At 44.5% G+C, this 12,074-nt stretch overlaps 1 protein-coding gene across 1 annotated transcript in view; it reads right to left on the bottom strand.

Annotated features, from left to right (window-relative positions):
• Window positions 1-12,074, bottom strand: part of LOC106569730 (protein APCDD1) — a 33,985-nt gene that overhangs the window by 15,547 nt on the left and 6,364 nt on the right. Inside the window, exon 2 of the mRNA XM_045694509.1 lies at window positions 829-1,015. Coding sequence (XP_045550465.1) covers window positions 829-1,015 — 187 coding nt within the window. The remainder of the gene's footprint in view (window positions 1-828; window positions 1,016-12,074) is intronic.

Raw genomic sequence — 12,074 nt, 5'->3', positions numbered from 1 at the left:
AGGTGGACGGGGAGAGGAGGTGGACGGGGAGAGGAGGTGGACGGGGAGAGGAGGTGGACGGGGAGAGGAGAGAGCAGTTGGAGAGAGGTGGATGGGGAGAGGAGAAAGGAGTTGGAGAGAGGTGGATGGGGAGAGGAGAGAGGAGTTGGAGAGAGGTGGATGGGGAGAGGAGAGAGGAGTTGGAGAGAGGTGGATGGGGAGAGGAGAGAGGAGTTGGAGAGAGGTGGACGGGGAGAGGACTTAGAGAGAGGTGGAAGGGGAGAGGAGTGTGAAATGCGTGGTTTCCATAGTAAACATCATACTGGGGCTCCCGAGTTGTACGGTCTAAGACACTACATCTCAGTGCTAGAGGCATCACTACAGACCCTGGTTTGAATCCAGGCTGTATCACAACCGGTCGTGATTGGGAGTCCCATAGGGCGGCGCACAATTGTCCCAGCGTCGTCTGGGTTTGGCCGGGGTAGGCTGTCATTGTAAATAAGAATTTGTTCTTAACTGACTTGCCAAGTTAAATAAATGTTCAATAAAAAAATACTCTATATGTGAGTGTCTCCCCCCAGCCAGAAAGTGTACCTGGTGGAGGCTGGGATTCATTTTAAGGCGTGTTGCAGCACTGAGTACTGCACTACAGACAGGCAATTTTCCCGACTTTTGCAGAGATCGTGTTTACAGTAAACACTACAACGTCGGCTCAACCATGAATTACCTAAAAAAAAAAATCTAAAAAAGTCAAGAACAATGTGCTTGTCTACAACGTGCCTTTGATTGAATCTCGGCCCCAGTGTCACTCTGTTGCGTTGAGGTTAGGAGCTAGGGGGGTAGTCGTACCTGGTCGAGACCCAGTGGCCATCTATGTTAGGGGGCATCTGGACGGTTATCCGGGCCCCGTGGTGGAGATGTTTTAACATGTGGTGACACTGAGAGTGTTTAGCAGGACGACCAAACATCTTCTCCAGGGACAGCAGGCGATTGGAGTGGCCGTCTGAGTATTGGAGGGACGACCCCTCACCCAAACCTAAGAGAGACAACAAAAGAGAACAGTTAAAGTAATTGTCAAGTGAAAATATCACTTTTTATAGTTCATATTCAGTTAACTTACACCCAAATAATATTGTGGCAAAAAGCATACATTTGACAAGAAACCCACTCCCCCACCACCACCACCACTTTAAAACCCCTCCTCAAACTGGTATCTCAAACAGACTGTTATAAAAATGCTTGCTATTTCTTCATAGAACATGATGCCATGTTGGCTCACCGAGCTGACCAATCAGCCGTTACTCGTCATTAATATTATCGATGACCGCTATACATCCATGTAACTAACAAGTGTTGAGTTTCATGTATGATTCCCCAGAATCTGAATCAGTTCCATGACTGATATTAGTGTACATTTCTTTTTGTTGTTGTCAGAGACTTTTTTTTATTTTTTTTATGTCGTACAACTTCCTTCTCATTCTGCATTCCCCCTCATAAACATCCTGTCGTCCCCCCCCCTTACCTCTTCCCAGTCTACTGGACCCATGTGGAAGAGAGAAATATTCCCGTGAAAATAATCAGTAATCCTATGTGTTAAAACACTGATATTCAGTTTAATATGGTCACTTAAATTATGTTATAATGATCTCCCACCAACCTATTGTGACATTTATGAACTATTGATTTGTGAACGTTGTACGTGCTAGCTAGTTACTGTACCTTTGTCTGTACATGTCGTCATTGGCCTAGCATGGCTATTCATGTCCCTCGTTGTTCATTTTTACTTTACAGAGGAGTTTCTTATAGTCTGTCTACAGGTAGTCATGTCTTAGTCTTATAGTCCGTCTACAGGTAGTCATGTCTTAGTCTTATAGTCCGTCTACAGGTAGTCATGTCTTAGTCTTACAGTCCGTCTACAGGTAGTCATGTCTTAGTCTTACAGTCCGTCTACAGGTAGTCATGTCTTAGTCTTACAGTCCGTCTACAGGTAGTCATGTCTTAGTCTTATAGTCCGTCTACAGGTAGTCATGTCTTAGTCTTATAGTCCGTCTACAGTAGTCATGTCTTAGTCTTATAGTCCGTCTACAGTAGTCATGTCTTAGTCTTATAGTCCGTCTACAGGTAGTCATGTGGAAGAGAGGAGTTGGTGCATGAGGGCAGCACAACACTTCATTTATGGATGTTGATAGTCTGTTTATTACAAAAATAAATCATTATCATCTATCTGGATTTTGCCAATAGGATTTAATGCATAGAAATGGAATGAATAGAACAGACAAATCATTGACTTGAATGAGGACATTTTAAATCCGACAGCCGAAATCCGGATAGATAACGTGTGAAAAAACGGGGCCCTGGTCATCTGTTCCCCGATCACACAACGCAGGGGAAATCTACACTGGTCACGCCCACACCATTCTGCTGTCGGGGTACGCCCACACCATTCTGCTGTCGGGGTACGCCCCACACCATTCTGCTGTCGGGGTACGCCCCACACCATTCTGCTGTCGGGGTACGCCCCACACCATTCTGCTGCCGGGGTACGCCCCACACCATTCTGCTGCCGGGGTACGCCCCACACCATTCTGTTGCCGGGGTACGCCCCACACATTCTGTTGCCGGGGTACGCCCCACACCATTCTGTTGCCGGGGTACGCCCCACACCATTCTGTTGCCGGGGTACGCCCCACACCATTCTGTTGCCGGGGTACGCCCCACACCCTTCTGTTGCCGGGGTACGCCCCACACCCTTCTGTTGCCGGGGTACGCCCCACACCATTCTGTTGCCGGGGTACGCCCCACACCCTTCTGTTGCCGGGGTACGCCCCACACCCTTCTGTTGCCGGGGTACGCCCCACAACATTCTGTTGTCGGGGTACGCCCCACAACATTCAAACAAAGAAAAAGCTTATTTTAACATACTTAACTACCATTTTCATTTAAAGCTGAATCTCTTTTGAAGTGATACAAAGTTTAATGCAGTCAATTTAACCCTTGCATCACTACGAGATTAACTCAAGTTATTAAACTGTCTGTCACACCTGGGAAAGGTTTCCTCACGGAGTAAAGGGCTAGATTCAATCCGTACGCTACAGCGTGACTGAAATTTAAACGGCAATGTTCTCGCGTTCGCCGGTAAACGCTGTACATGTCGGCTCAATGGGGGAGAAACATTCCTGGATGGAGGAGAGCTATTGAGGCTGTTTTTTTCCCCAGTTGAGTCTCGTGGACATTACATGGCAATTAAAACAGAACGACAACACATACAGCATCTCTTTGGAGGAAATTGAGGAAAACTCGCCTCCCTGCGGACCTGGCATCCTTTCACTCCCTCCTCTCTACATTTTCCTCTTCTGTCTCTGCTGCTAAAGCCACTTTCTACCACTCTAAATTCCAAGCATCTGCCTCTAACCCTAGGAAGCTCTTTGCCACCTTCTCCTCCCTCCTGAATCCTCCTCCCCCTTCCCCCCCTCCTCCCTCTCTGCGGATTACTTCGTCAACCATTTTGAAAAGAAGGTCGACGACATCCGATCCTCGTTTGCTAAGTCAAACGACACCGCTGGTCCTGCTCACACTGCCCTACCCTGTGCTTTGACCTCTTTCTCCCCTCTCTCTCCAGATGAAATCTCGCGTCTTGTGACGGCCGGCCGCCCAACAACCTGCCCGCTTGACCCTATCCCCTCCTCTCTTCTCCAGACCATTTCCGGAGACCTTCTCCCTTACCTCACCTCGCTCATCAACTCATCCTTGACCGCTGGCTACGTCCCTTCCGTCTTCAAGAGAGCGAGAGTTGCACCCCTTCTGAAAAAACCTACACTCAATCCCTCCGATGTCAACAACTACAGACCAGTATCCCTTCTTTCTTTTCTCTCCAAAACTCTTGAACGTGCCGTCCTTGGCCAGCTCTCCTGCTATCTCTCTCAGAATGACCTTCTTGATCCAAATCAGTCAGGTTTCAAGACTAGTCATTCAACTGAGACTGCTCTTCTCTGTGTCACGGAGGCGCTCCGCACTGCTAAAGCTAACTCTCTCTCCTCTGCTCTCATCCTTCTAGACCTATCGGCTGCCTTTGATACTGTGAACCATCAGATCCTCCTCTCCACCCTCTCCGAGTTGGGCCTCTCCGGCGCGGCCCACGCTTGGATTGCGTCCTACCTGACAGGTCGCTCCTACCAGGTGGCGTGGCGAGAATCTGTCTCCGCACCACGTGCTCTCACCACTGGTGTCCCCCAGGGCTCTGTTCTAGGCCCTCTCCTATTCTCGCTATACACCAAGTCACTTGGCTCTGTCATATCCTCACATGGTCTCTCCTATCATTGCTATGCAGACGACACACAATTAATCTTCTCCTTTCCCCCTTCTGATAACCAGGTGGCGAATCGCATCCCTGCATGTCTGGCAGACATATCAGTGTGGATGACGGATCACCACCTCAAGCTGAACCTCGGCAAGACGGAGCTGCTCTTCCTCCCGGGGAAGGACTGCCCGTTCCATGATCTCGCCATCACGGTTGACAACTCCATTGTGTCCTCCTCCCAGAGTGCTAAGAACCTTGGCGTGATCCTGGACAACACCCTGTCGTTCTCAACTAACATCAAGGCGGTGACCCGTTCCTGTAGGTTCATGCTCTACAACATTCGCAGAGTACGACCCTGCCTCACACAGGAAGCGGCGCAGGTCCTAATCCAGGCACTTGTCATCTCCCGTCTGGATTACTGCAACTCGCTGTTGGCTGGGCTCCCTGCCTGTGCCATTAAACCCCTACAACTCATCCAGAACGCCGCAGCCCGTCTGGTGTTCAACCTTCCCAAGTTCTCTCACGTCACCCCGCTCCTCCGCTCTCTCCACTGGCTTCCAGTTGAAGCTCGCATCCGCTACAAGACCATGGTGCTTGCCTACGTAGCTGTGAGGGGAACGGCACCTCCGTACCTTCAGGCTCTGATCAGGCCCTACACCCAAACAAGGGCACTGCGTTCATCCACCTCTGGCCTGCTCGCCTCCCTACCTCTGAGGAAGTACAGTTCCCGCTCAGCCCAGTCAAAACTGTTCGCTGCTCTGGCACCCCAATGGTGGAACAAGCTCCCTCACGACGCCAGGACAGCAGAGTCAATCACCACCTTCCGGAGACACCTGAAACCCCACCTCTTTAAGGAATACCTAGGATAGGATAAAGTAATCCTTCTAACCCCCCCCCCCCTTAAAAGATTTCGATGCACTATTGTAAAGTGGTTGTTCCACTGGATATCATAAGGTGAATGCACCAATTTGTAAGTCGCTCTGGACAAGAGCATCTGCTAAATGACTTAAATGTAAATGTAAAAGACCAATAGACAACCAGCTTTACTTGAATAAGGGTGAACCCCCCCCCCTCCCCCCCAAAAAAATATCCAGTTCCCGTCAGTCAGAATACCATCGCTGCATCACATTTTTACATTTACATTTTTAGTCATTTAGCAGATGCTCTTATCCAGAGCGACTTACAGTAGTGAATACATACATTTCATACATTTCCTTTGTACTGGCCCCCCCGTGGGAATCGTGGGAATCGAACCCACAACCCTGGCGTTGCACACACCATGCTGGCATTGCAAACACCATGCTCTACCAACTGAGCATAACAGTCAGTCAGTCAGAATACCATCGTTGCACCACATGACATAACAAAACCTTCTTCAACAATAGGGAGGCTTTAGGGGATGAGATGTCGGAAATGAAAGTATTCTCAGAGCTGGAGGGGAGAAATATCTAAACATCAAGAAGAAATCCGTCAAAGCTCACATTCCAGAGGATGTATTACATGTAATGCTGTATTATCAGCCTTGGAATATGAAGACTTTACCTTAAATACTGTAATATCACAAGATAAGCCTTGAAATATGAAGACTACCTTAAATACTGTAATATCACAAGATAAGCCTTGAAATTTGAAGACTTTACCTTAAATACTGTAATATCACAAGATAAGCCTTGAAATTTGAAGACTTTACCTTAAATACTGTAATATCACAAGATAAGCCTTGAAATATGAAGACCTTACCTTAAATACTGTAATATCACAAGATAAGCCTTGAAATATGAGGACTTTGATTTAAATATGTTTTAACAGACATGACTTGCCTGGTAATATCCTTCTTTAACCCCTTGGAATTCAGCTGTGGTTATATCAAACTGGTTTCCTATCTGGTTATATTCATGCACACGGCTCATTACAGTATCACTACTGTATTATGAAGGACAATTCATACACAATACACTGTAAAACTATTCAATAATGCAAATACGCTTTTAGCTGCCAAGTAAGGCCTACATGTAATAATAATAATAATAATAATAAACTACAATTACTACTAACAACAACAAACCTCGAAATCTGTGCATGTATTTGTAGCACAGTGTATCCTAAGGGACAAAGAATCCAAATCTCCATAGCAAAAAAACACTTACATTTCACATGTGAAACACTTACATTTCACATGTGAAACACTTACATTTCACATGTGAAACACTTACTTTCACTTGTATTAAATTTGAAGTTTACATATTAACACCACCTTTTGTTATGTTCAAAAATAATAATAATCGAACCTTTATTTAACTAGGCAAGTCTGTTAAGAACAAATTCTTATTTAATCCTAGTAAAAATTCCCTGTCTTAGGTCAGTTTATTTTAAGAATGTGAAATGTTAGAATAATAGTAGAGAGAATGATTTATTTCAGCTTTTATTTCTTTCTTTCATCACATTCATCACAAGTTTTACATACATTCGAGTAGTATTTGGTAGCATTGCCTTTAAATTGTTTAACTTGGGTCAAACATTTCGGGTAGCCTTCCACAAGCTTCCCACAATAAGTTGGGTGAATTTTGGCCCATTTCTCCTGACAGAGCTGGTGTAACTGAGTCAGGTTTGTAGGCCTCCTTGCTCGCTCAAGCTTTTGCAGTTCTGCCCACACATTTTCTATGGGATGTGCTTTATCAATTTATCAATTGCTTTATTAATTGACCTGATTTTGCTAACATTACTTTGGACAAAATCAACACATCAATATTCTTGTAAGGCTTTTTATATAATTATTTTTTTGTAAATTAGTAATTGAGAATTTGTGATTAATCATCTCAAATCCTGCGATTAACTCGATTACATTTTTAAATGTTTGACAGACCCTTTTTTTAATTGAACAGTCAATATTCTGAGATTGAGAGAAATTGATAATAAATATGGAAGACAAACCCAGTGTCAGCCCTCTTTGTCCAATGGTCAAGACATTGGCGTCTCCTGTGGGAGACCCCTGTTCTAATCCCGCTGGTTGCAAAAGCACACATGTGAAAGTTGAAATGTTGGGAACCATGTGTCTGAGTCATGTGAAAAATATACATGTGAAAAATCAATTTGAAGCTTCCCAGGTGTCCGAAAACCATGTTTCTTTTTCTCGCTTCACGTGACATCTTCACATGTGATTTGTTAATGTGAAAAAGTTGAAAATCCATGTGTCTGACTTGTGAATTTTAGTTTTTGTTTTGTTTTTCACGGGAAATTTTTAACATGTGATTTGTTCAAACGTGTTCATAAATATTATCGGAAAAGCAATGTATTTTTTTAAATAATATTTGTTCATATTTTTTGTTGTTGTAAGGTTATACCCAGCTGTTTTAGCCAAATGGTATCATCACTAAATTATTTCTTATTGACATCTTGTCCAGATAAATGTCAAATTTCTACGGTTAAATTTACCCATTAATTCAGAATGGTTAAGGTTTGGGATCGGTTTAAAACAAATAAATAAAAACGAGTGCAGTGGGATTGAACATGCGACCGTCAAAGCCGGAGCTATCCTACTGGATGGTAATAGCGCTCACCGTTGCTCCCCTAGTGGCCATTTTTATAAATACATCTCCCAACATCCTGGGGACCTGGACAAATGTTGAATTTCACCTTGGATCTGGAGTGACTTGGCTGATAGACTAGTAGATATGAATACCGGAACGATACTAAGCATTAGGAACGCTGTCAGTGTTTGCTCGCTGGTTACACACACACACACACACACACACACACACACACACACACACACACACACACACACACACACACACACACACACAGGGGCCGTGTGGAGGAGATCACACAAGGAGATCACTTTACACTTCACAGATCTCCTCTCTCCGCCAGCGAATGTGGTTTACACCTGCAGCCCATTCACGTCCCACAACGTTTTAATGTCACGTGCACAAATACAATTAAATACCTTTCTTGCAATCTCTAAACCCAATAATACAGTAATCAATAACAATGTAGTACTAAAAATAACATAAGGTAGAACAAAAAACAGGAGAAATTAAAATGAGAAATAAGAAGAACACAATAAGTGTGTGAGCGTGTATTCCTAGCCCCAGCCAGCCTCCTCCTTCCAGAGGAAAGGACCTGAACAGAATTGTTTTCGGACTTGGGATACCAGAAAACACCGGGCTCTGTGTGTGTGTGTGTGTGTGTGTGTGTGTGTGTTAGTCTAGGGAGACCTGGAGAGATGTGCTACAGTGCATTCGGAAAGTACTCAGACCCCTTGACTTTTTCCACATTTTGTCATGTTACAGCCTTATTCTAAAATGTTTTTTTTTTTTTTTTGCCTCATCAATCTACACAGAATACCCCATAATGACATCACAATATATCACAATTATATAGACAGGTGTGTGCCTTTCCAAATCATGTCCAATCAATTGAATTTGACACAGGTGGACTCCAGTCAAGTTGTAGAAACATCTCAAGGATGATCAATGGAAACAGGATGCACCTGAGCTCAATTTCGAGTCTCAAAGCAAAGGGTCTGAATACTTATGTAAATGTGATATTGCAGCGTTTTTATTTTAATAAATGTACAAACATTTCTAAAAACCAGTTTTTTCGCTTTGTCATTATGGGGTATTGTGTGCAGATTGCTGAGTTAAAAAACAAACATTTTTTTTTTTTTTTGAATAAGGCTGTAACGTAACAAAGTGGAAAAAGACAAGGGGTTTGAATACTTTCCAAAGGCGCTGTATGTAAACACTTTCTTATCCAGAAATCCTTTAGTCAGAGGGAAATTACTGCATGTTGAACCACAGCTTTACTGGCAGGTGAATGAATGCGAGGTGAACTGTTAGGTCTACAGTACCTACCATATACAGTACAGTACAAACGTCTGACACAGACACACATATGTACACACACACCTCCATCAAGATTCAGCGAAGGTAAGGTATTCAGTGGGATTTCCTCTCAATGACAAGAGGATGAAAACACAGGGCTCAGGAGACAATCAGATTCTGAGGTAAAACAGACATCCTTCTACTACAGCCAAACCTGAGAGGAACAACCTTATCGTGCGTACACACACGCACGCACAGACACACACACACGCACATACACACACACACACACACACGCTACAGCCAAACCTGGGAGGATGGAGTCCTATGAATCAGGTATGGTGGATTACAGATTACAGTACAGCTGATCTGGAGAAGGAGGAAACCGCTCTGGGAGGATGTTATAGACCTCGGCTGTTCGCGTCCTAAATGATACCCTATCTCCTACATCGTGCGCTACTTTCCCTATGGGCCTTGGTCAAAGGTAGTGCACTATGTAGGGAATAGGCTGCCATTGGGGACGCAAGCCCTTATCTGGACCAGGTGGAATCTGCTGGGATGTTATACAAATAGAGACTGAATCAGAGGAACACTTTACTAGAATGGGGACTACTGTATAATGGGACCTACTGTAGAATGGGACCTACTGTAGAATGGGACCTACTGTAGAATGGGGACTACCGTAGAATGGGACCTACTGTAGAATGGGGACTACCGTAGAATGGGACCTACTGTAGAATGGGGACTACCGTAGAATGAGGATTACTGTATAATGAGAACCTACTGTAGAATGGGGACTACCGTAGAATGGGACCCACTGTAGAATGGGGACTACCGTAGAATGAGGATTACTGTATAATGGAGAACTACTGTATAATGGGAACCTACTGTAGAATGGGGACTACTGTATAATGGGAACCTACTGTAGAATGGGGACTACTGTAGAATGGGACCTACTGTAGAATGGTGACTACCGTATAATGGGGATTACTGTATAATGGGGACCTACTGTAGAATGGGGACCTACTGTAGAATGGGGACTACTGTAGAATGGGACCTACTGTAGAATGGGGACTACCGTATAATGGGGTTTACTGTATAATGGGGACCTACTGTAGAATGGGGACCTACTGTAGAATGGGGACTACTGTAGAATGGGACCTACTGTAGAATGGGGACTACCGTAGAATGGGGATTAACGTATAATGGGGACCTACTGTAGAATGGGGACTACTGTAGAATGGGGACTACAGTATAATGGTAACCTACTGTAGAATGGGACCTACTGTAGAATGGGGAATACTGTATAATGGGAACCTACTGTAGAAAGGGACCTACTGTAGAAGGTGGACTACTGTAGAAGGTGGACTACTGTAGAATGGGACCTACTGTATAATGGGACCTACTGTAGAATGGGGACTACTGTAGAATGGGACCTACTGTTGAAGGTGGACTACTGTAGAATGGGACCTACTGTAGAATGAGACCTACTGTTGAAGGTGGACTACTGTTGAAGGTGGACTACTGTAGAATGGGACCTACTGTTGAAGGTGGACTACTGTAGAATGGGACCTACTGTAGAATGAGACCTACTGTTGAAGGTGGACTACTGTTGAAGGTGGACTACTGTAGAATGGGACCTACTGTTGAAGGTGGACTACTGTAGAATGGGACCTACTGTAGAATGAGACCTACTGTTGAAGGTGGACTACTGTAGAATGGGACCTACTGTAGAATGAGACCTACTGTTGAAGGTGGACTACTGTAGAATGGGACCTACTGTTGAAGGTGGACTACTGTAGAATGGGTCCTACTGTAGAATGAGACCTACTGTTGAAGGTGGACTACTGTTGAAGGTGGACTACTGTAGAATGGGACCTACTGTAGAAGGTGGACCTACTGTAGAATGGGACCTACTGTATAATGAGACCTACTGTAGAAGGTGGACCTACTGTAGAAGGTGGACCTACTGTAGAAGGTGGACTACTGTAGAATGGGACCTACTGTATAATGAGACATACTGTAGAAGGTGGACCTACTGTAGAATGGAACCTACTGTAGAATGGGACCCAATCAAAGGATCAGAGAATGAATCTAGTACTGAAAGCATAAGCTACAGTTAGCTAGCACTGCAGTGCATAAAATGTGGCGAGTAGTTGACTCAAAGAGAGACAAAAACAACAGTTGAACAGTTTTGAACAAATTAATTTCTTTAAATAATGCAGGAGAAGCAAGAGAGAAGAAGAGAGAGATTTCATGTTTTTCACTTTCACTTAGCTAGCTAGTTTAGCCTACTCAAACACCCGGCTCAAACAGAGAAGGTGTAAGGACAGACGCTGGGAGACGAGAAGCAAGTATAGGGAGTGAACATTTAATAAACAACGGACAAGACACAAACAAGGACAGCGTCTGGACAGGGGAAAACACAACGACAATAATGCTGACACGGGGAACAAACTGAGGAGCAGACAGATACAGAAGGTCAATCGACAAAGTAATGGAGTCCAGATGAGTCCAATATTGTGCAGATGCGCGTAATGATGGTGACAGGTGTGCGTAATAATGGCCGCCTGGCACCGTCGAGCGCCAGAGAGGGGGAGCGGGAGCAGGCGTGACAGAGGGATGTTATGTTACCTAGCTGGCTATGGCTATCCAACACTGGAACTCTTCCAAATCAAGGTAAACTTTTGGTTTTATTAATTTATTGCCACCGGGACCTGCCGGTGTAACTGCTATACTGCTTGCTAACTGTACACTGTACTGCATGATTGTAGCAGGTTTACTAACGTGTTAGTTCTAGTAGATATGTTGACTTGACATTAGCTAATATGGTGAAAATGATGTAGGCTTTGTGAGGCGCTTAGCGGTTATGATACGAAGGCTTGGCTTGGAACGTTTTTTTCGCCTGGTCACAGACAGCTGATGTGTTGTGCACTGAAGTCCAGAAGTGAAGGGGAAAAGGTAAGAGGAGG

Source organism: Salmo salar, chromosome ssa14 (genome assembly GCF_905237065.1).
Source record: "Salmo salar chromosome ssa14, Ssal_v3.1, whole genome shotgun sequence".
Lineage (NCBI taxonomy): Eukaryota > Metazoa > Chordata > Actinopteri > Salmoniformes > Salmonidae > Salmo > Salmo salar.
This window is presented reverse-complemented; position numbering and strand designations above follow the sequence as displayed.